This window comes from Heterodontus francisci, unplaced genomic scaffold (assembly GCF_036365525.1).
Source record: "Heterodontus francisci isolate sHetFra1 unplaced genomic scaffold, sHetFra1.hap1 HAP1_SCAFFOLD_1133, whole genome shotgun sequence".
Taxonomy (NCBI): domain Eukaryota; kingdom Metazoa; phylum Chordata; class Chondrichthyes; order Heterodontiformes; family Heterodontidae; genus Heterodontus; species Heterodontus francisci.
Window position 1 is genome coordinate 12,835 of NW_027142040.1, and position 24,666 is coordinate 37,500.

The 24,666-nt window shown below is 68.5% G+C and overlaps 2 protein-coding genes across 2 annotated transcripts in view; both read right to left on the reverse strand.

Moving 5' to 3' along the window:
• The window catches only part of LOC137366344 (CD48 antigen-like), a gene marked incomplete at its 3' end in the record, with an annotated part of 60,824 nt that overhangs the window by 12,508 nt on the left and 23,650 nt on the right, over positions 1 to 24,666 (reverse strand). Inside the window, exons 3-4 of the mRNA XM_068028239.1 lie at positions 24,126 to 24,461; positions 3,313 to 3,624 (exon numbers count right to left, since the gene is read on the reverse strand). Of these exons, the coding sequence (XP_067884340.1) occupies positions 3,313 to 3,624; positions 24,126 to 24,461 (648 nt within the window). The remainder of the gene's footprint in view (positions 1 to 3,312; positions 3,625 to 24,125; positions 24,462 to 24,666) is intronic.
• Positions 3,704 to 21,188, reverse strand: LOC137366346 (fibril-forming collagen alpha chain-like; the record flags this gene model as incomplete). The annotated part of the gene is made up of 4 exons (XM_068028241.1): positions 3,704 to 3,751; positions 13,523 to 13,584; positions 13,848 to 13,863; positions 21,111 to 21,188. Coding segments are annotated over 4 exons (204 nt in total), but the record flags the coding sequence as incomplete, so codon positions are not given.

Sequence of the window (24,666 nt, forward strand, 5' to 3'; positions counted from 1 at the left end):
GGAGCCCTTCCTGTGCCTGCTTCGCAGGAGGTTGACGGGATTGGCTCTGCGCGAGCCGGCCATGCGGGTCGTCCTCTCGGCTTACGCCGACGACGTGCTCCTCGCAATCACAGATCCCGTTGACTTGCGGAGGATGCGCGACTGACAGCAGACCTTTTCTGCCGCGTCCTCCACGAGGATCAATTGGGAGAAATGTTCCGGACTCCTGGTTGGTCAGTGGCGGGTGGACTCCCTGCCGGAGGAGATGACACCTTTTGCGTGGAGCACCACGCACCTCCTCTATCTGGGAGTCCACCTTAGTCCCGCTGAGGAAGCCTGGCCGGCAAACTGGCAGGAGTTGGAGGCGAAAGTCACCGCTCGGCTGGGGCGCTGGACAGGACTGCTCCGAGTGCTTTCCTACAGGGGCCGAGCGTTGGTCATAAACCAACTGGTGGCCTCCATGCTGTGGTACCGGTTGGTCACTTTGGCCCCGCCCCCTGCATTTGCCACCAAGATCCAGAAGAAACTCGTCGATTTCTTCTGGGGCAAGAGGAAACACTGGGTCTCTGCCGCGGTCCTGAGTCTCCCGATCGAGGAGGGCGGTCAGTCGCTGGTGTGCGTCCGCACCCAGGCTGCGACTCTCCGCCTTCGGACCCTGCAGAGATACCTGTACGTCGAGCGTCCTCCCAGATGGTGTGCGCTGGCGACGTATTTTTTCCGCCAGTGTCACTGCCTTCAAGACGACACGCAGCTCCCGGTGGAGTCCGTTAGCCGCGCCTCTCTGAGGGAGTTGCCTGTCTTTTACCGGGATCTTTTCCAAGTCTGGAACACGGTCGCCTCCAGTCAGGGCGCTCCCCCGCCGGCGGAGGAGAGCGCCTCGGCTGTCCGGGCGGCCGACTCCGGGGACGGTCCGGCGGGCGGAGGAGTAGCCGAAACCCCCGGGACGCCCCTCACTGCGGGTGGCGAGGGGGCTCGGGAGTGCGGAGCGATCCCGGCCGAGCTGACCCCCGCTGGGCCGGAACTGCTCATCGGACCCAGGCCCCGAAACCCTCCTCGGGAGCCGGTCCCGCACAACCCGAGCCGCCTCTCGGAAATGCCCTCCGTGCCATTCCAATCGGCGCGGAGGGGTTTCCTGTACGGGCTGCTCCTGCACACTTTCCACTTCCTCGCCCTCGTCAGCCGGCCGGACACGCCCTGGCGGTCCGCGTTGCCATCTGGCGGCGAGGGGAAACCCCGATGGAGGTCTCTCTACGCGGGAGTCTTCCCCCTTTACATCGGGGACCTGGGGTGGAGGGTGCTGCACAGAGCAGTCCCGTGCAATAGGCTTTTAAGTAGGTTCACGGACTCCCAGGCCAGCTGTACTTTCTGCGGCCTGGACGAGTCCGTGTTCCACATTTATACGGAGTGTGCGAGGTTGCAGCCCCTATTTGAGTATCTGAAGGGGCTGCTCCTCAAATTCTGGCTGCACTTCAGTCCCACGCTCCTGATCTTTGGGCACCCGGTGCGGAGGGGCTCGGGCCGGGAGGAGGATCTCCTCGTCGGTCTGCTCCTGGGCCTGGCCAAGGTGGCAATTCACAGGTCCAGGTTGCGGGCCGTTGGGGGTTCCGTCCTCCCCGATTGCCTGCCCCTCTTCCGCGGTTACGTTCGCGCCCGGGTGTCCCTGGAAAAGGAGCATGCGGTGTCCGCCGGTACGCTTGAGGCCTTCCGCGACCGGTGGGCACCGCAGGGACTGGAGTGCATCGTCGACGCCGAGAATGGCATTTTAATTTGAGTTTTTTTGTTTATTTATCTGTTTTAATAAAGTTATTTTAAAACTGTAAATACGTACATAAAGGGGGCCTGAGGGATAAAGGCCCCCTCGATGTGAAAAATATAAAAGGGGCCTGGGGTATAAAGGTCACCTTGTAAAAAAAAAAGAAAAGAAAAAAAAAAAAAAAAAAATGGGATTACTCTACACTTGGTCATACTCGACAGGGTCACTCTTCGCAGATATCATCCCTGCCTCCGCAGGATCTGGAGTGCATCATTGATGCAGACAATGTAATTTTAATACGAGTTTTTGTCTTATTTATTCAATTTTAATAAGGTTATTTTATAAAATCTACATAAGTGGGGTCCAGAGGAGTAAAGGTCCACTCGACAAATAATATATAAAAGGGTCTTGGGTATAAAGGCTTCGGAAAAAAAGGGTTAGATTCAGAGTAAAGAAAAAACGAAAAAATAAGACATCATCCCTGCAAAAAAAAAAAAAAAAAAAAAAAACGGGGTTAGATACAGAGTAAAGCTCTCTCTACACTGTCCCCATCAAACACTCCCAGGACAGGTACAGTACGGGGGTTAGATACAGAGTAAAGCTCCCTCTACACTGTCCCCATCAAACACTCCCAGGACAGGTACAGTACGGGGTTAGATACAGAGTAAAGCTCCATCTACACTGTCCTCATCAAACACTCCCAGGACAGGTACAGTACGGGGTTAGATACAGAGTAAAGCTCCCTCTACACTGTCCCCATCAAACACTCCCAGGACAGGTACAGTACGGGGTTAGATACAGAGTAAAGCTCCCTCTACACTGTCCCCATCAAACACTCCCAGGACAGGTACAGTACGGGGTTAGATACAGAGTAAAGCTCCCTCTACACTGTCCCCATCAAACACTCCCAGGACAGGTACAGTACGGGGTTAGATACAAAAAAAAACGAGGTTAGAAAAAAAAAAAAAAAAGGGGTTAGATACAGAGTAAAGCTCCCTCTACACTGTCCCCATCAAACACTCCCAGGACAGGTACAGTACGGGGTTAGATACAGAGTAAAGCTCCCTCTACACTGTCCCCATCAAACACTCCCAGGACAGGTACAGTACGGGGGTTAGATACAGAGTAAAGCTCCCTCTGCACTGTCCCCATCAAACACTCCCAGGACAGGTACAGTACGGGGTTAGATACAGAGTAAAGCTCCCTCTACACTGTCCCCATCAAACACTCCCAAGACAGGTACAGTACGGGGGTTAGATACAGAGTAAAGCTCCCTCTACACTGTCCCCATCAAACACTCCCAGGACAGGTACAGTACGGGGTTAGATACAGAGTAAAGCTCCCTCGACACTGTCCCCATCAAACACTCCCAGGACAGGTACAGTACGGGGTTAGATACAGAGTAAAGCTCCCTCTACACTGTCCCCATCAAACACTCCCAGGACAGGTACAGTACAGGGTTAGATACAGAGTAAAGCTCCCTCTACACTGTCCCCATCAAACACTCCCAGGACAGGTACAGTACGGGGTTAGATACAGAGTAAAGCTCCATCTACACTGTCCCCCTCGAACACTCTCACCTCTCTCAGAGTCTGTATCCTCTCTGTTTCCACTGCAGGGTTTATTGAGTTCGATCGTCTGGGTCTGGTAGCTGACTGGGTTTCTCACAGAACATGTATAGTTGGTGGTAGAGCTAGATGGGAGGTCTACCTCCAGGGTCTTCCCATCGTCCAACAGATAATGTCCACTGCCTTCCTTCACAAGGTCATTTCCTGCACTTCGCCAGGTGTAGGTGACGGCACTTCCGTTCTCCACCGCGCACCTCAATGTCACGCGACAAGAGCCATTGATGGAGACATTGGTCATCGTGACATGTGACAGGGAGATGGCTTCTGGATGTGGTGACGAAGGATGGAGATGTTAACAGGGAGAAAGATCAGGAGAGGAAGGAGATCACTCTATACCCTGTTACTACCCCGACTCTGCCTCGGCTCCCGCCACGTCCCGACTCTCCCTCGGCTACCTCCACACACTGGCTCTCCCTCGGCTCCCTCCACGTCCCGACTCTGCCTCGGCTCCCTCCACACACTGGCTCTCCCTCGGCTCCCTCCACGTCCCGACTCTCCCTCGGCTCCCTCCACGTCCCGACCCTCCCTCGGCTCCCTCCACGTCCCGACCCTCCCTCGGCTCCCGCCACGTCCCGACTCTCCCTCGGCTCCCTCCACGCACTGGCTCTCCCTCGGCTCCCTCCACGCCCCGACTCTCCCTCGGCTCCCACCACGTCCCGACTCTCCCTCGGCTCCCTCCACGCCCCGACTCTCCCTCGGCTCCCTCCACGCCCCGACTCTCCCTCGGCTCACTCCACGCCCCGACTCTCCCTCGGCTCACTCCACGCCCCGACTCTCCCTCGGCTCACTCCACGCCCCGACTCTCCCTCGGCTCCCTCCACGTCCCGACTCATTCTCGGCTCCCTCCACGCCCCGACTCTCCCTCGGCTCCCTCCACGCCCCGACTCTCCCTCGGCTCCCTCCACGTCCCGACTCTCCCTCGGCTCCCTCCACGCCCCGACTCTCCCTCGGCTCCCTCCACGCCCCGACTCTCCCTCGGCTCCCTCCACGCCCCGACTCTCCCTCGGCTCCCTCCACGCCCCGACTCTCCCTCCACGCCCCGATTCTCGCTCGGCTCCTTTCACGTCCTGACTCTCCCTCGGCTCCCTCCACGCCCCGACTCTCCCTCGGCTCCCTCCACGCCCCGACTCTCCCTCGGCTCCCTCCACGCCCCGACTCTCCATCGGCTCCCTCCACGCCCCGACTCTCCCTCGGCTCACTCCACGTCCCATCTCTCCCTCGGCTCACTCCACGCCCCATCTCTCCCTCGGCTCCCTCCACGTCCCGGCTCATTCTCGGCTCCCTGCACGTCCCGACTCTCCCTCCACGCCCCGACTCTCCCTCGGCTCCTTCCACGTCCCGACTCTCCCTCGGCTCCCTCCACGCCCCGACTCTCCCTAGGCTCCCTCCACTCCCCGACTCTCCCTCGGCTCCCTCCACGCCCCGACTCTCCCTCGGCTCCCTCCACGCCCCGACTCTCCCTCCACGCCCCGACTCTCCCTCGGCTCCCTCCACGCCCCGACTCTCCCTCGGCTCCCTCCACGCCCCGACTCTCCCTCGGCTCCCTCCACGCCCCGACTCTCCCTAGGCTCCCTCCACGCCCCGACTCTCCCTCCACATCCCGACTCTCCCTTGGCTCCCTCCACGCCCCGACTCTCCCTCGGCTCCCTCCACGCCCCGACTCTCCCTCGGCTCCCTCCACGCCCCGACTCTCCCTCGGCTCCCTCCACGCCCCGACTCTCCCTCGGCTCACTCCACGCCCCGACTCTCCCTCGGCTCACTCCACGCCCCGACTCTCCCTCGGCTCCCTCCACGCCCCGACTCTCCCTCCACGCCCCGACTCTCCCTCGGCTCACTCTACGCCCCATCTCTCCCTCGGCTCCCTCCACGCCCCGACTCTCCCTCGGCTCCCTCAACGCCCCGACTCTCCCTCGGCTCCCTGCACGTCCCGACTCTCCCTCCACGCCCCGACTCTCCCTCGGCTCCCTCCATGCCCCGACTCTCCCTAGGCTCCCTCCACGCCCCGACTCTCCCTCCACATCCCGACTCTCCCTTGGCTCCCTCCACGCCCGGACTCTCCATCGGCTCCCTCCACATCACAACTCTCCCTCGCCTCCCGACTCTCCCTCGGCTCCAAAAAACGTCCCAACTCTCCCTCGGCACCCTCCACGCCCCGACTCTGCCTCGGCTCCTTCCACGTCCCGACTCTCCCTCGGCTCCCTCCACGCCCCGACTCTCCCTCCACGCCCCGTCTCTCCCTCGGCTCCCTCCATGCCCCGACTCTCCCTAGGCTCCCTCCACGTCCCGACTCTCCCTCGGCTCCCTCCACGTCCCGACCCTCCCTCCACGTCCCGACTCTCCCTCGGCTCCCTCCACGGACCGACTCTCCCTCCACGCCCCGACTCTCCCTCCACGCCCCGACTCTCCCTCACCGCCCCGACTCTCCCTCGGCTCCCTCTACGCCCCGACTCTCCCTCGGCTCCCTCCACGTCCCGACTCTCCCTCGGCTCCCTCCACGCCCAGACTCTCCCTCGGCTCCCTCCACGTCCCGACTCTCCCTCGGCTCCCTCCACGCCCTGACTCTCCCTCGGCTGCCGCCACGTCCCGACTCTCCCTCGGCTCCCGCCACGTCCCGACTCTCCCTCCACGTCCCGACTCTCCCTCGGCTCCCGCCACGTCCCGACTCTCCCTCGGCTCCCGCCACGTCCCGACTCTCCCTCCACGTCCCGACTCTCCCTCCACGTCCCGACTCTCCCTCGGCTCCTTCCACGTCCCGACTCTCCCTCGGCTCCTTCCACGTCCCGACTCTCCCTCGGCTCCCTCCACACCCCGACTCTCCCTCGGCTCCCTCCACGTCCCGACTCTCCCTCCACGTCCCGACTCTCCCTCGGCTCCCTCCACGTCCCGACTCTCCCTCCACGCTCCGCCTCTCCCTCCACGCCCCGCCTCTCCCTCGGCTCCCTCCACGCCCCGACTCTCCCTCGGCTCCCTCCACGCCCCGACTCTCCCTCGGCTCCCTCCACGCCCCGACTCTCCCTCCACGCCCCGACTCTCCCTCGGCTCCCTCCACGCCCCGACTCTCCCTCGGCTCCCTCCACGCCCCGACTCTCCCTCGGCTCCCTCCACGCCCCGACTCTCCCTCGGCTCCCTCCACGCCCCGACTTTCCCTCGGCTCACTCCACGCCCCGACTCTCCCTCGGCTCACTCCACGCCCCGACTCTCCCTCGGCTCACTCCACGCCCCATCTCTCCCTCGGCTCCCTCCACGTCCCGACTCATTCTCGGCTCCCTCCACGTCCCGACTCTCCCTCGGCTCCCTCCACGCCCCGACTCTCCCTCGGCTCCCTCCACGCCCCGACTCTCCCTCGGCTCCCTCCACGCCCCGACTCTCCCTCGGCTCCCTCCACGCCCCGACTTTCCCTCGGCTCACTCCACGCCCCGACTCTCCCTCGGCTCACTCCACGCCCCGACTCTCCCTCGGCTCCCTCCACGCCCCGACTCTCCCTCGGCTCCCTCCACGCCCCGACTCTCCATCGGCTCCCTCCACGCCCCGACTCTCCCTCGGCTCCCTCCACGCCCCGACTCTCCCTCGGCTCACTCCACGCCCCATCTCTCCCTCGGCTCACTCCACGCCCCATCTCTCCCTCGGCTCACTCCACGCCCCATCTCTCCCTCGGCTCCCTCCACGTCCCGGCTCATTCTCGGCTCCCTGCACGTCCCGAGTCTCCCTCCACGCCCCGACTCTCCCTCCACGCCCCGACTCTCCCTCGGCTCCCTCCACGCCCCGACTCTCCCTCGGCTCCCTCCACGCCCCGACTCTCCCTCGGCTCCCTCCACGCCCCGACTCTCCCTCCACATCCCGACTCTCCCTCGGCTCCCTCCACGCCCCGACTCTCCCTCGGCTCCCTCCACGCCCCGACTCTCCCTAGGCTCCCTCCACGCCCCGACTCTCCCTCCACATCCCGACTCTCCCTTGGCTCCCTCCACGCCCCGACTCTCCCTCGGCTCCCTCCACGCCCCGACTCTCCCTCGGCTCCCTCCACGCCCCGACTCTCCCTCGGCTCCCTCCACGTCCCGACTCTCCCTCGGCTCCCTCCACGCCCCGACTCTCCCTCACCGCCCCGACTCTCCCTCGGCTCCCTCCACGTCCCGACTCTCCCTCGGCTCCCTCCACGCCCCGACTCTCCCTCGGCTCCCTCCACGTCCCGACTCTCCCTCGGCTCCCGCCACGTCCCGACTCTCCCTCCACGCCCCGACTCTCCCTCGGCTCCCTCCACGCCCCGACTCTCCCTCCACATCCCGACTCTCCCTTGGCTCCCTCCACGCCCGGACTCTCCCTCGGCTCCCTCCACATCACAACTCTCCCTCGCCTCCCGACTCTCCCTCGGCTCCAAAAAACGTCCCAACTCTCCCTCGGCTCCCTCCACGTCCCAACCCTCCCTCCACGTCCCGACTCTCCCTCGGCTCCCTCCACGTCCCGACTCTCCCTCGGCTCCCTCCACGTCCCGACTCTCCCTCGGCTCCCTCCACGTCCCGACCCTCCCTCCACGTCCCGACTCTCCCTCGGCTCCCTCCACGTCCCGACTCTCCCTCGGCTCCCTCCACGGACCGACTCTCCCTCCACGTCCCGACCCTCCCTCCACGTCCCGACTCTCCCTCGGCTCCCGCCACGTCCCGACTCTCCCTCGGCTCCCTCCACACCCCGACTCTCCCTCGGCTCCCTCCACACCCCGACTCTCCCTCGGCTCCCTCCACGTACCGACTATCCCTCGGCTCCCTCCACGTCCCAATTCTCCCTCGGCTCCCTCCGCGCCCCGACTCTCCCTCGGCTCCCTCCGCGCCCCGACTCTCCCTCGGCTCCCTCCACACCCCGACTCTCCCTCGGCTCCCTCCGCGCCCCGACTCTCCCTCGGCTCCCTCCGCGCCCCGACTCTCCCTCGGCTCCCTCCACGCCCCGACTCTCCCTCGGCTCCCTCCGCGCCCCGACTCTCCCTCGGCTCCCTCCACACCCCGACTCTCCCTCGGCTCCCTCCACGTCCCAATTCTCCCTCCACGCCCCGACTCTCCCTCGGCTCCCTCCACGCCCCGACTCTCCCTCGGCTCCCTCCACGCCCCGACTCTCCCTCGGCTCCCTCCACGCCCCGACTCTCCCTCGGCTCACTCCACGCCCCGACTCTCCCTCGGCTCACTCCACGCCCCATCTCTCCCTCGGCTCCCTCCACGTCCCGACTCATTCTCGGCTCCCTCCACGTCCCGACTCTCCCTCGGCTCCCTCCACGCCCCGACTCTCCCTCGGCTCCCTCCACGTCCCGACTCTCCCTCGGCTCCCTCCACGCCCCGACTCTCCCTCGGCTCCCTCCACGCCCCGACTCTCCCTCGGCTCCCTCCACGCCCCGACTCTCCCTCCACGCCCCGATTCTCGCTCGGCTCCTTTCACGTCCTGACTCTCCCTCGGCTCCCTCCACGCCCCGACTCTCCCTCGGCTCCCTCCACGCCCCGACTCTCCCTCGGCTCCCTCCACGCCCCGACTCTCCATCGGCTCCCTCCACGCCCCGACTCTCCCTCGGCTCACTCCACGCCCCATCTCTCCCTCGGCTCACTCCACGCCCCATCTCTCCCTCGGCTCCCTCCACGTCCCGGCTCATTCTCGGCTCCCTGCACGTCCCGACTCTCCCTCCACGCCCCGACTCTCCCTCGGCTCCTTCCACGTCCCGACTCTCCCTCGGCTCCCTCCACGCCCCGACTCTCCCTCGGCTCCCTCCACGCCCCGACTCTCCCTCGGCTCCCTCCACGCCCCGACTCTCCCTCGGCTCCCTCCACGCCCCGACTCTCCCTCCACGCCCCGACTCTCCCTCGGCTCCCTCCACGCCCCGACTCTCCCTCGGCTCCCTCCACGCCCCGACTCTCCCTCGGCTCCCTCCACGCCCCGACTCTCCCTAGGCTCCCTCCACGCCCCGACTCTCCCTCCACATCCCGACTCTCCCTTGGCTCCCTCCACGCCCCGACTCTCCCTCGGCTCCCTCCACGCCCCGACTCTCCCTCCACGCCCCGACTCTCCCTCGGCTCCCTCCATGTCCCGACTCTCCCTAGGCTCCCTCCACGTCCCGACTCTCCCTCGGCTCCCTCCACGTCCCGACCCTCCCTCCACGTCCCGACTCTCCCTCGGCTCCCTCCACGGACCGACTCTCCCTCCACGCCCCGACTCTCCCTCCACGCCCCGACTCTCCCTCACCGCCCCGACTCTCCCTCGGCTCCCTCTACGCCCCGACTCTCCCTCGGCTCCCTCCACGTCCCGACTCTCCCTCGGCTCCCTCCACGCCCTGACTCTCCCTCGGCTCCCTCCACGTCCCGACTCTCCCTCGGCTCCCTCCACGTCCCGACTCTCCCTCGGCTCCCTCCACGCCCTGACTCTCCCTCGGCTCCCTCCACGTCCCGACTCTCCCTCGGCTCCCACCACGTCCCGACTCTCCCTCCACGTCCCGACTCTCCCTCGGCTCCCGCCACGTCCCGACTCTCCCTCGGCTCCCGCCACGTCCCGACTCTCCCTCCACGTCCCGACTCTCCCTCCACGTCCCGACTCTCCCTCGGCTCCTTCCACGTCCCGACTCTCCCTCGGCTCCTTCCACGTCCCGACTCTCCCTCGGCTCCCTCCACACCCCGACTCTCCCTCGGCTCCCTCCACGTACCGACTCTCCCTCGGCTCCCTCCACGTCCCGACTCTCCCTCCACGTCCCGACTCTCCCTCGGCTCCCTCCACGCTCCGCCTCTCCCTCCACGCCCCGCCTCTCCCTCGGCTCCCTCCACGCCCCGACTCTCCCTCGGCTCCCTCCACGCCCCGACTCTCCCTCGGCTCCCTCCACGCCCCGACTCTCCCTCCACGCCCCGACTCTCCCTCGGCTCCCTCCACGCCCCGACTCTCCCTCGGCTCCCTCCACGCCCCGACTCTCCCTCGGCTCCCTCCACGCCCCGACTTTCCCTCCACGCCCCGACTCTCCCTCGGCTCCCTCCACGTCCCGACTCTCCCTCGGCTCCCTCCACGTCCCGACTCTCCCTCGGCTCCCTCCACGTCCCGACTCTCCCTCGGCTCCCTCCACGCCCCGACTCTCCCTCGGCTCCCTCCACGTCCCGACTCTCCCTCGGCTCCCTCCACGTCCCGACTCTCCCTCGGCTCCCTCCACGTCCCGACTCTCCCTCGGCTCCCTCCACGTCCCGACTCTCCCTCGGCTCCCTCCACGTCCCGACTCTCCCTCGGCTCCCTCCACGGACCGACTCTCCCTCCACGTCCCGACCCTCCCTCCACGTCCCGACTCTCCCTCGGCTCCCGCCACGTCCCGACTCTCCCTCGGCTCCCTCCACACCCCGACTCTCCCTCGGCTCCCTCCACACCCCGACTCTCCCTCGGCTCCCTCCACGTACCGACTCTCCCTCGGCTCCCTCCACGTCCCGACTCTCCCTCCACGTCCCGACTCTCCCTCCACACCCCGACTCTCCCTCGGCTCCCTCCACGTACCGACTCTCCCTCGGCTCCCTCCACGTCCCAATTCTCCCTCGCCTCCCGACTCTCCCTCGGCTCCCTCCGCGCCCCGACTCTCCCTCGGCTCCCTCCGCGCCCCGACTCTCCCTCGGCTCCCTCCGCGCCCCGACTCTCCCTCGGCTCCCTCCACGCCCCGACTCTCCCTCCACGCCCCGATTCTCGCTCGGCTCCTTTCACGTCCTGACTCTCCCTCGGCTCCCTCCACGCCCCGACTCTCCCTCGGCTCCCTCCACGCCCCGACTCTCCCTCGGCTCCCTCCACGCCCCGACTCTCCATCGGCTCCCTCCACGCCCCGACTCTCCCTCGGCTCACTCCACGTCCCATCTCTCCCTCGGCTCACTCCACGCCCCATCTCTCCCTCGGCTCCCTCCACGTCCCGGCTCATTCTCGGCTCCCTGCACGTCCCGACTCTCCCTCCACGCCCCGACTCTCCCTCGGCTCCTTCCACGTCCCGACTCTCCCTCGGCTCCCTCCACGCCCCGACTCTCCCTAGGCTCCCTCCACTCCCCGACTCTCCCTCGGCTCCCTCCACGCCCCGACTCTCCCTCGGCTCCCTCCACGCCCCGACTCTCCCTCCACGCCCCGACTCTCCCTCGGCTCCCTCCACGCCCCGACTCTCCCTCGGCTCCCTCCACGCCCCGACTCTCCCTCGGCTCCCTCCACGCCCCGACTCTCCCTAGGCTCCCTCCACGCCCCGACTCTCCCTCCACATCCCGACTCTCCCTTGGCTCCCTCCACGCCCCGACTCTCCCTCGGCTCCCTCCACGCCCCGACTCTCCCTCGGCTCCCTCCACGCCCCGACTCTCCCTCGGCTCCCTCCACGCCCCGACTCTCCCTCGGCTCCCTCCACGCCCCGACTCTCCCTCGGCTCACTCCACGCCCCGACTCTCCCTCGGCTCACTCCACGCCCCGACTCTCCCTCGGCTCCCTCCACGCCCCGACTCTCCCTCCACGCCCCGACTCTCCCTCGGCTCACTCCACGCCCCATCTCTCCCTCGGCTCCCTCCACGCCCCGACTCTCCCTCGGCTCCCTCCACGCCCCGACTCTCCCTCGGCTCCCTGCACGTCCCGACTCTCCCTCCACGCCCCGACTCTCCCTCGGCTCCCTCCATGCCCCGACTCTCCCTAGGCTCCCTCCACGCCCCGACTCTCCCTCCACATCCCGACTCTCCCTTGGCTCCCTCCACGCCCGGACTCTCCATCGGCTCCCTCCACATCACAACTCTCCCTCGCCTCCCGACTCTCCCTCGGCTCCAAAAAACGTCCCAACTCTCCCTCGGCACCCTCCACGCCCCGACTCTGCCTCGGCTCCTTCCACGTCCCGACTCTCCCTCGGCTCCCTCCACGCCCCGACTCTCCCTCCACGCCCCGACTCTCCCTCGGCTCCCTCCATGCCCCGACTCTCCCTAGGCTCCCTCCACGTCCCGACTCTCCCTCGGCTCCCTCCACGTCCCGACCCTCCCTCCACGTCCCGACTCTCCCTCGGCTCCCTCCACGGACCGACTCTCCCTCCACGCCCCGACTCTCCCTCCACGCCCCGACTCTCCCTCACCGCCCCGACTCTCCCTCGGCTCCCTCTACGCCCCGACTCTCCCTCGGCTCCCTCCACGTCCCGACTCTCCCTCGGCTCCCTCCACGCCCTGACTCTCCCTCGGCTCCCTCCACGTCCCGACTCTCCCTCGGCTCCCTCCACGCCCTGACTCTCCCTCGGCTCCCGCCACGTCCCGACTCTCCCTCGGCTCCCGCCACGTCCCGACTCTCCCTCCACGTCCCGACTCTCCCTCGGCTCCCGCCACGTCCCGACTCTCCCTCGGCTCCCGCCACGTCCCGACTCTCCCTCCACGTCCCGACTCTCCCTCCACGTCCCGACTCTCCCTCGGCTCCTTCCACGTCCCGACTCTCCCTCGGCTCCTTCCACGTCCCGACTCTCCCTCGGCTCCCTCCACACCCCGACTCTCCCTCGGCTCCCTCCACGTCCCGACTCTCCCTCCACGTCCCGACTCTCCCTCGGCTCCCTCCACGTCCCGACTCTCCCTCCACGCTCCGCCTCTCCCTCCACGCCCCGCCTCTCCCTCGGCTCCCTCCACGCCCCGACTCTCCCTCGGCTCCCTCCACGCCCCGACTCTCCCTCGGCTCCCTCCACGCCCCGACTCTCCCTCCACGCCCCGACTCTCCCTCGGCTCCCTCCACGCCCCGACTCTCCCTCGGCTCCCTCCACGCCCCGACTCTCCCTCGGCTCCCTCCACGCCCCGACTCTCCCTCGGCTCCCTCCACGCCCCGACTTTCCCTCGGCTCACTCCACGCCCCGACTCTCCCTCGGCTCACTCCACGCCCCGACTCTCCCTCGGCTCACTCCACGCCCCATCTCTCCCTCGGCTCCCTCCACGTCCCGACTCATTCTCGGCTCCCTCCACGTCCCGACTCTCCCTCGGCTCCCTCCACGCCCCGACTCTCCCTCGGCTCCCTCCACGCCCCGACTCTCCCTCGGCTCCCTCCACGCCCCGACTCTCCCTCGGCTCCCTCCACGCCCCGACTTTCCCTCGGCTCACTCCACGCCCCGACTCTCCCTCGGCTCACTCCACGCCCCGACTCTCCCTCGGCTCCCTCCACGCCCCGACTCTCCCTCGGCTCCCTCCACGCCCCGACTCGCCATCGGCTCCCTCCACGCCCCGACTCTCCCTCGGCTCCCTCCACGCCCCGACTCTCCCTCGGCTCACTCCACGCCCCATCTCTCCCTCGGCTCACTCCACGCCCCATCTCTCCCTCGGCTCACTCCACGCCCCATCTCTCCCTCGGCTCCCTCCACGTCCCGGCTCATTCTCGGCTCCGTGCACGTCCCGAGTCTCCCTCCACGCCCCGACTCTCCCTCCACGCCCCGACTCTCCCTCGGCTCCCTCCACGCCCCGACTCTCCCTCGGCTCCCTCCACGCCCCGACTCTCCCTCGGCTCCCTCCACGCCCCGACTCTCCCTCCACATCCCGACTCTCCCTCGGCTCCCTCCACGCCCCGACTCTCCCTCGGCTCCCTCCACGCCCCGACTCTCCCTAGGCTCCCTCCACGCCCCGACTCTCCCTCCACATCCCGACTCTCCCTTGGCTCCCTCCACGCCCCGACTCTCCCTCGGCTCCCTCCACGCCCCGACTCTCCCTCGGCTCCCTCCACGCCCCGACTCTCCCTCGGCTCCCTCCACGTCCCGACTCTCCCTCGGCTCCCTCCACGCCCCGACTCTCCCTCACCGCCCCGACTCTCCCTCGGCTCCCTCCACGTCCCGACTCTCCCTCGGCTCCCTCCACGCCCCGACTCTCCCTCGGCTCCCTCCACGTCCCGACTCTCCCTCGGCTCCCGCCACGTCCCGACTCTCCCTCCACGCCCCGACTCTCCCTCGGCTCCCTCCACGCCCCGACTCTCCCTCCACATCCCGACTCTCCCTTGGCTCCCTCCACGCCCGGACTCTCCCTCGGCTCCCTCCACATCACAACTCTCCCTCGCCTCCCGACTCTCCCTCGGCTCCAAAAAACGTCCCAACTCTCCCTCGGCTCCCTCCACGTCCCAACCCTCCCTCCACGTCCCGACTCTCCCTCGGCTCCCTCCACGTCCCGACTCTCCCTCGGCTCCCTCCACGTCCCGACTCTCCCTCGGCTCCCTCCACGTCCCGACCCTCCCTCCACGTCCCGACTCTCCCTCGGCTCCCTCCACGTCCCGACTCTCCCTCGGCTCCCTCCACGGACCGACTCTCCCTCCACGTCCCGACCCTCCCTCCACGTCCCGACTCTCCCTCGGCTCCCGCCACGTCCCGACTCTCCCTCGGCTCCCTCCACACCCCGACTCTCCCTCGGCTCCCTCCACACCCCGACTCTCCCTCGGCTCCCTCCACGTACCGACTATCCCTCGGCTCCCTCCACGTCCCAATTCTCCCTCGGCTCCCTCCGCGCCCCGACTCTCCCTCGGCTCCCTCCGCGCCCCGACTCTCCCTCGGCTCCCTCCACACCCCGACTCTCCCTCGGCTCCCTCCGCGCCCCGACTCTCCCTCGGCTCCCTCCACGCCCCGACTCTCCCTCGGCTCCCTCCGCGCCCCGACTCTCCCTCGGCTCCCTCCACACCCCGACTCTCCCTCGGCTCCCTCCACGTCCCAATTCTCCCTCCACGCCCCGACTCTCCCTCGGCTCCCTCCACGCCCCGACTCTCCCTCGGCTCCCTCCACGCCCCGACTCTCCCTCGGCTCCCTCCACGCCCCGACTCTCCCTCGGCTCCCTCCACGCCCCGACTCTCCCTCGGCTCACTCCACGCCCCGACTCTCCCTCGGCTCACTCCACGCCCCGACTCTCCCTCGGCTCACTCCACGCCCCATCTCTCCCTCGGCTCCCTCCACGTCCCGACTCATTCTCGGCTCCCTCCACGTCCCGACTCTCCCTCGGCTCCCTCCACGCCCCGACTCTCCCTCGGCTCCCTCCACGTCCCGACTCTCCCTCGGCTCCCTCCACGCCCCGACTCTCCCTCGGCTCCCTCCACGCCCCGACTCTCCCTCGGCTCCCTCCACGCCCCGACTCTCCCTCCACGCCCCGATTCTCGCTCGGCTCCTTTCACGTCCTGACTCTCCCTCGGCTCCCTCCACGCCCCGACTCTCCCTCGGCTCCCTCCACGCCCCGACTCTCCCTCGGCTCCCTCCACGCCCCGACTCTCCATCGGCTCCCTCCACGCCCCGACTCTCCCTCGGCTCACTCCACGCCCCATCTCTCCCTCGGCTCACTCCACGCCCCATCTCTCCCTCGGCTCCCTCCACGTCCCGGCTCATTCTCGGCTCCCTGCACGTCCCGACTCTCCCTCCACGCCCCGACTCTCCCTCGGCTCCTTCCACGTCCCGACTCTCCCTCGGCTCCCTCCACGCCCCGACTCTCCCTCGGCTCCCTCCACGCCCCGACTCTCCCTCGGCTCCCTCCACGCCCCGACTCTCCCTCCACGCCCCGACTCTCCCTCGGCTCCCTCCACGCCCCGACTCTCCCTCGGCTCCCTCCACGCCCCGACTCTCCCTCGGCTCCCTCCACGCCCCGACTCTCCCTAGGCTCCCTCCACGCCCCGACTCTCCCTCCACATCCCGACTCTCCCTTGGCTCCCTCCACGCCCCGACTCTCCCTCGGCTCCCTCCACGCCCCGACTCTCCCTCGGCTCCCTCCACGCCCCGACTCTCCCTCGGCTCCCTCCACGCCCCGACTCTCCCTCGGCTCCCTCCACGCCCCGACTCTCCCTCGGCTCCCTCCACGCCCCGACTCTCCCTCGGCTCACTCCACGCCCCGACTCTCCCTCGGCTCACTCCACGCCCCGACTCTCCCTCGGCTCCCTCCACGCCCCGACTCTCCCTCCACGCCCCGACTCTCCCTCGGCTCACTCCACGCCCCATCTCTCCCTCGGCTCCCTCCACGCCCCGACTCTCCCTCGGCTCCCTCCACGCCCCGACTCTCCCTCGGCTCCCTGCACGTCCCGACTCTCCCTCCACGCCCCGACTCTCCCTCGGCTCCCTCCATGCCCGACTCTCCCTAGGCTCCCTCCACGCCCCGACTCTCCCTCCACATCCCGACTCTCCCTTGGCTCCCTCCACGCCCGGACTCTCCCTCGGCTCCCTCCACATCACAACTCTCCCTCGCCTCCCGACTCTCCCTCGGCTCCAAAAAACGTCCCAACTCTCCCTCGGCACCCTCCACGCCCCGACTCTCCCTCGGCTCCTTCCACGTCCCGACTCTCCCTCGGCTCCCTCCACGCCCCGACTCTCCCTCCACGCCCCGACTCTCCCTCGGCTCCCTCCATGCCCCGACTCTCCCTAGGCTCCCTCCACGTCCCGACTCTCCCTCGGCTCCCTCCACGTCCCGACCCTCCCTCCACGTCCCGACTCTCCCTCGGCTCCCTCCACGGACCGACTCTCCCTCCACGCCCCGACTCTCCCTCCACGCCCCGACTCTCCCTCACCGCCCCGACTCTCCCTCGGCTCCCTCTACGCCCCGACTCTCCCTCGGCTCCCTCCACGTCCCGACTCTCCCTCGGCTCCCTCCACGCCCTGACTCTCCCTCGGCTCCCTCCACGTCCCGACTCTCCCTCGGCTCCCTCCACGCCCTGACTCTCCCTCGGCTCCCGCCACGTCCCGACTCTCCCTCGGCTCCCGCCACGTCCCGACTCTCCCTCCACGTCCCGACTCTCCCTCGGCTCCCGCCACGTCCCGACTCTCCCTCGGCTCCCGCCACGTCCCGACTCTCCCTCCACGTCCCGACTCTCCCTCCACGTCCCGACTCTCCCTCGGCTCCTTCCACGTCCCGACTCTCCCTCGGCTCCTTCCACGTCCCGACTCTCCCTCGGCTCCCTCCACACCCCGACTCTCCCTCGGCTCCCTCCACGTACCGACTCTCCCTCGGCTCCCTCCACGTCCCGACTCTCCCTCCACGTCCCGACTCTCCCTCGGCTCCCTCCACGCTCCGCCTCTCCCTCCACGCCCCGCCTCTCCCTCGGCTCCCTCCACGCCCCGACTCTCCCTCGGCTCCCTCCACGCCCCGACTCTCCCTCGGCTCCCTCCACGCCCCGACTCTCCCTCCACGCCCCGACTCTCCCTCGGCTCCCTCCACGCCCCGACTCTCCCTCGGCTCCCTCCACGCCCCGACTCTCCCTCGGCTCCCTCCACGCCCCGACTCTCCCTCCACGCCCCGACTCTCCCTCGGCTCCCTCCACGTCCCGACTCTCCCTCGGCTCCCTCCACGTCCCGACTCTCCCTCGGCTCCCTCCACGTCCCGACTCTCCCTCGGCTCCCTCCACGCCCCGACTCTCCCTCGGCTCCCTCCACGCCCCGACTCTCCCTCGGCTCCCTCCACGTCCCGACTCTCCCTCGGCTCCCTCCACGTCCCGACTCTCCCTCGGCTCCCTCCACGTCCCGACTCTCCCTCGGCTCCCTCCACGTCCCGACTCTCCCTCGGCTCCCTCCACGTCCCGACTCTCCCTCGGCTCCCTCCACGGACCGACTCTCCCTCCACGTCCCGACCCTCCCTCCACGTCCCGACTCTCCCTCGGCTCCCGCCACGTCCCGACTCTCCCTCGGCTCCCTCCACACCCCGACTCTCCCTCGGCTCCCTCCACACCCCGACTCTCCCTCGGCTCCCTCCACGTACCGACTCTCCCTCGGCTCCCTCCACGTCCCAATTCTCCCTCGCCTCCCGACTCTCCCTCGGCTCCCTCCGCGCCCCGACTCTCCCTCGGCTCCCTCCGCGCCCCGACTCTCCCTCGGCTCCCTCCGCGCCCCGACTCTCCCTCGGCTCCCTCCGCGCCCCGACTCTCCCTCGGCTCCCTCCGCGCCCCGACTCTCCCTCGGCTCCCTCCACACCCCGACTCTCCCTCGGCTCCCTCCACGTCCCAATTCTCCCTCGGCTCCCTCCACGTCCCGACTCTCCCTCCACGTCCCGACTCTCCCTCGCCTCCCGACTCTCCCTCGGCGCCCCGACTCTCCCTCGGCTCCCTCCACACCCCGACTCTCCCTCGGCTCCCTCCACATACCGACTCTCCCTCGGCTCCCTCCACGTCCCGACTCTCCCTCCACGTCCCGACTCTCCCTCCACGTCCCGACTCTCCCTCCACGTCCCGACTCTCCCTCGGCTCCCTCCACGTCCCGACTCTCCCTCCACGCTCCGCCTCTCCCTCCACGCCCCGCCTCTCCCTCGGCTCCCTCCACGCCCCGACTCTCCCTCCACGCCCCGCCTCTCCCTCGGCTCCCTCCACGCCCCGACTCTCCCTCGGCTCACGCCGCGCCCCGACTCTCCCTCGGCTCCCTCCACGTCCCAATTCTCCCTCGCCTCCCGACTCTCCCTCGGCTCCCTCCGCGCCCCGACTCTCCCTCGGCTCCCTCCACACCCCGACTCTCCCTCGGCTCCCTCCACGCCCCGACTCTCCCTCGGCTCACGGCGCGCCCCGACTCTCCCTCGGCTCCCTCCACGTCCCAATTCTCCCTCGCCTCCCGACTCTCCCTCGGCGCCCCGACTCTCCCTCGGCTCCCTCCACACCCCGACTCTCCCTCGGCTCCCTCCACGTACCGACTCTACCTCGGCTCCCTCCACGTCCCGACTCTCCCTCCACGTCCCGACTCTCCCTCCACGTCCCGACTCTCCCTCCACGTCCCGACTCTCCCTCGGCTCCCTCCACGCCCCGACTCTCCCTCCACGCCCCGCCTCTCCCACGGCTCCCTCCACGCCCCGACTCTCCCTCGGCTCACGCCGCGCCCCGACTCTCCCTCCACGCCCCGACTCTCCCTCGGCTCCCTCCACGCCCCGACTCTCCCTCGGCTCCCTCCACGCCCCGACTCTCCATCGGCTCCCTCCACGCCCCGACTCTCCATCGGCTCCCTCCACGCCCCGACTCTCCCTCGGCTCACTCCACGCCCCATCTCTCCCTCGGCTCACTCCACGCCCCATCTCTCCCTCGGCTCCCTCCACGTCCCGGCTCATTCTCGGCTCCCTGCACGTCCCGACTCTCCCTCCACGCCCCGACTCTCCCTCGGCTCCTTCCACGTCCCGACTCTCCCTCGGCTCCCTCCACGCCCCGACTCTCCCTCGGCTCCCTCCACGCCCCGACTCTCCCTCGGCTCCCTCCACGCCCCGACTCTCCCTCGGCTCCCTCCACGCCCCGACTCTCCCTCCACGCCCCGACTCTCCCTCGGCTCCCTCCACGCCCCGACTCTCCCTCGGCTCCCTCCACGCCCCGACTCTCCCTCGGCTCCCTCCACGCCCCGACTCTCCCTCGGCTCCCTCCACGCCCCGACTCTCCCTCCACATCCCGACTCTCCCTTGGCTCCCTCCACGCCCCGACTCTCCCTCGGCTCCCTCCACGCCCCGACTCTCCCTCGGCTCCCTCCACGCCCCGACTCTCCCTCGGCTCCCTCCACGCCCCGACTCTCCCTCGGCTCCCTCCACGCCCCGACTCTCCCTCGGCTCACTCCACGCCCCGACTCTCCCTCGGCTCACTCCACGCCCCGACTCTCCCTCGGCTCCCTCCACGCCCCGACTCTCCCTCCACGCCCCGACTCTCCCTCGGCTCACTCCACGCCCCATCTCTCCCTCGGCTCCCTCCACGCCCCGACTCTCCCTCGGCTCCCTCCACGCCCCGACTCTCCCTCGGCTCCCTGCACGTCCCGACTCTCCCTCGGCTCCCTGCACGTCCCGACTCTCCCTCCACGCCCCGACTCTCCCTCGGCTCCCTCCATGCCCCGACTCTCCCTAGGCTCCCTCCACGCCCCGACTCTCCCTCCACATCCCGACTCTCCCTTGGCTCCCTCCACGCCCGGACTCTCCCTCGGCTCCCTCCACATCACAACTCTCCCTCGCCTCCCGACTCTCCCTCGGCTCCAAAAAACGTCCCAACTCTCCCTCGGCACCCTCCACGCCCCGACTCTCCCTCGGCTCCTTCCACGTCCCGACTCTCCCTCGGCTCCCTCCACGCCCCGACTCTCCCTCCACGCCCCGACTCTCCCTCGGCACCCTCCATGCCCCGACTCTCCCTAGGCTCCCTCCACGTCCCGACTCTCCCTCGGCTCCCTCCACGTCCCGACCCTCCCTCCACGTCCCGACTCTCCCTCGGCTCCCTCCACGGACCGACTCTCCCTCCACGCCCCGACTCTCCCTCCACGCCCCGACTCTCCCTCACCGCCCCGACTCTCCCTCGGCTCCCTCTACGCCCCGACTCTCCCTCGGCTCCCTCCACGTCCCGACTCTCCCTCGGCTCCCTCCACGCCCCGACTCTCCCTCGGCTCCCTCCACGTCCCGACTCTCCCTCGGCTCCCTCCACGCCCCGACTCTCCCTCGGCTCCCGCCACGTCCCGACTCTCCCTCGGCTCCCGCCACGTCCCGACTCTCCCTCGGCTCCCGCCACGTCCCGACTCTCCCTCGGCTCCCGCCACGTCCCGACTCTCCCTCCACGTCCCGACTCTCCCTCCACGTCCCGACTCTCCCTCGGCTCCTTCCACGTCCCGACTCTCCCTCGGCTCCTTCCACGTCCCGACTCTCCCTCGGCTCCCTCCACACCCCGACTCTCCCTCGGCTCCCTCCACGTACCGACTCTCCCTCGGCTCCCTCCACGTCCCGACTCTCCCTCCACGTCCCGACACTCCCTCGGCTCCCTCCACGCTCCGCCTCTCCCTCCACGCCCCGCCTCTCCCTCGGCTCCCTCCACGCCCCGACTCTCCCTCGGCTCCCTCCACGCCCCGACTCTCCCTCGGCTCCCTCCACGCCCCGACTCTCCCTCCACGCCCCGACTCTCCCTCGGCTCCCTCCACGCCCCGACTCTCCCTCGGCTCCCTCCACGCCCCGACTCTCCCTCGGCTCCCTCCACGCCCCGACTCTCCCTCGGCTCCCTCCACGTCCCGACTCTCCCTCGGCTCCCTCCACGCCCCGACTCTCCCTCGGCTCCCTCCACGTCCCGACTCTCCCTCGGCTCCCTCCACGTCCCGACTCTCCCTCGGCTCCCTCCACGTCCCGACTCTCCCTCGGCTCCCTCCACGTCCCGACTCTCCCTCGGCTCCCTCCACGTCCCGACTCTCCCTCGGCTCCCTCCACGTCCCGACTCTCCCTCGGCTCCCTCCACGGACCGACTCTCCCTCCACGTCCCGACCCTCCCTCCACGTCCCGACTCTCCCTCGGCTCCCGCCACGTCCCGACTCTCCCTCGGCTCCCTCCACACCCCGACTCTCCCTCGGCTCCCTCCACACCCCGACTCTCCCTCGGCTCCCTCCACGTACCGACTCTCCCTCGGCTCCCTCCACGTCCCGACTCTCCCTCCACGTCCCGACTCTCCCTCCACACCCCGACTCTCCCTCGGCTCCCTCCACACCCCGACTCTCCCTCGGCTCCCTCCACGTACCGACTCTCCCTCGGCTCCCTCCACGTCCCAATTCTCCCTCGCCTCCCGACTCTCCCTCGGCTCCCTCCGCGCCCCGACTCTCCCTCGGCTCCCTGACTCTCCCTCGGCTCCCTCCGCGCCCCGACTCTCCCTCGGCTCCCTCCGCGCCCCGACTCTCCCTCGGCTCCCTCCGCGCCCCGACTCTCCCTCGGCTCCCTCCGCGCCCCGACTCTCCCTCGGCTCCCTCCACGTCCCAATTCTCCCTCGGCTCCCTCCACGTCCCGACTCTCCCTCCACGTCCCGACTCTCCCTCGCCTCCCGACTCTCCCTCGGCGCCCCGACTCTCCCTCGGCTCCCTCCACACCCCGACTCTCCCTCGGCTCCCTCCACGTACCGACTCTCCCTCGGCTCCCTCCACGTCCCGACTCTCCCTCCACGTCCCGACTCTCCCTCCACGTCCCGACTCTCCCTCGGCTCCCTCCACGTCCCGACTCTCCCTCCACGCTCCGCCTCTCCCTCCACGCCCCGCCTCTCCCTCGGCTCCCTCCACGCCCCGACTCTCCCTCCACGCCCCGCCTCTCCCTCCACGCCCCGCCTCTCCCTCGGCTCCCTCCACGCCCCGACTCTCCCTCGGCTCACGCCGCGCCCCGACTCTCCCTCGGCTCCCTCCACGTCCCAATTCTCCCTCGCCTCCCGTCTCTCCCTCGGCTCCCTCCGCGCCCCGACTCTCCCTCGGCTCCCTCCACACCCCGACTCTCCCTCGGCTCCCTCCACGCCCCGACTCTCCCTCGGCTCACGGCGCGCCCCGACTCTCCCTCGGCTCCCTCCACGTCCCAATTCTCCCTCGCCTCCCGACTCTCCCTCGGCGCCCCGACTCTCCCTCGGCTCCCTCCACACCCCGACTCTCCCTCGGCTCCCTCCACGTACCGACTCTCCCTCGGCTCCCTCCACGTCCCGACTCTCCCTCCACGTCCCGACTCTCCCTCCACGTCCCGACTCTCCCTCCACGTCCCGACTCTCCCTCGGCTCCCTCCACGCCCCGACTCTCCCTCCACGCCCCGCCTCTCCCTCGGCTCCCTCCACGCCCCGACTCTCCCTCGGCTCACGCCGCGCCCCGACTCTCCCTCCACGCCCCGACTCTCCCTCGGCTCCCTCCACGTCCCAATTCTCCCTCGCCTCCCGACTCTCCCTCGGCTCCCTCCGCGCCCCGACTCTCCCTCGGCTCACGCCGCGCCCCGACTCTCCCTCCACGCCCCGACTCTCCCTCGGCTCCCTCCGCGTCCCGACTCTCCCTCGCCTCCCTCCGCGTCCCGACTCTCCCTCGGTTCCCGCCGCGCCCCGATTCTCCCTCTGCTCCCTCCGCGTCCCGACTCTCCCTCAGCTCCCTCCGCGTCCCGACTCTCCATCGGTTCCCGCCGCGCCCCGACTCTCCCTCGGCTCCCTCAGCGCCCCGATTCTCCCTCGGCTCCCTCCGCGCCCCGACTCTCTCTCCGCGCCCCGACTCTCCCTCCGCGCCCCGACTCTCCCTCGGCTCCCTCCACGTCCCGACTCTCCCTCGCCTCCCCCCACGTCCCGACACTCCCTCGCCACCCGCCACGCCCCGACTCTCCCTCGGCTCCCTCCACGCCCCGACTCTCCCTCGGCTCCCTCCACGTCCCGACTCTCCCTCCACGCCCCGACTCTCCCTCGGCTCCCTCCACGCCCCGACTCTCCCTCGGCTCCCTCAACATCCCGACTCCCCCTCGGCTCCCTCAGTACTGACCCTCTGACATTGCAGCACTCCCTCAGTACTGACCCTCCCACAGTGCGGCACTCCCTCAGTACTGACCCTCCGACAGTGCAGCACACCCTCAGTACTGACCCTGTGACAGTGCGGCACTCCCTCAGTACTGACCCTCCGACAGTGCGGCATTCCCTCAGTCCTGACCCTCCGACAGTGCAGCATTCCCTCAGTACTGACCCTGTGACAGTGCGGCACTCCCTCAGTACTGACCCTCCGACAGTGCAGCACACCCTCAGTACTGACCCTGTGACAGTGCGGCACTCCCTCAGTACTGACCCTCCGACAGTGCGGCACTCCCTCAGTCCTGACCCTCCGACAGTACGGCACTCCCTCAGTACTGACCCTCCGACAGTGCGGCACTCCCTCAGTCCTGACCCTCCGACAGTACGGCACTCCCTCAGTCCTGACCCTCCGACAGTGCGGCACTCCCTCAGTCCTGACCCTCCGACAGTGCGGCACTCCCTCAGTACTGACCCTCCGACAGTGCGGCACTCCCTCAGTACTGACCCTCCGACAGTGCGGCACTCCCTCAGTACTGACCCTCCGATAGTGCGGCACTCCCTCAGTACTGGGACTGTAAACTGAATCTAGTGACTGTGTTTGTTGTCATTCTCACCATATAGTTGCAGTTGAAATGTCTCTTCATATTGTGTTTTTCGTTGTGAACGGGCGGTGATCTTATAGAGACCCTGATCAGATGCTCGAAGGGATTTTATTTCCAATGCGTGAGTTATGGGATGTAGGGTAAATCTGTCTCTCAATTCGGGATTGCACATCTGTCTGCCTGATCTCAATTCACAGATTATTTTGTGTTTCTCTGCATTCAAGTTCATGATCCAGTCAACTTCCTCTGGTGCCTTTATTTGTTCTCTGAGCTTTAACATCACTGATTCTCCCAGAGTGCCATTCACCGGGGAGTCAGGAATTGCCTCTCCTTCACACTGCCGCAGACCTGTAACATCAGTCAGTGAAAGGGGGTGCTCACAATCAAACAATCCAGCACACTGTCAGGTTAGGAGAGAGGTACCAGAAAGAACGAAAGGGCAAAGACAGAGAGAGGGACAGAGAGTGAGACAGAAACAGAGAGAGAGAGAGAGAGACAGAAAGAGAAAACGAGACACAGTGAGAGAGACAGAGAGAGAGAGACAGAGAGAGTG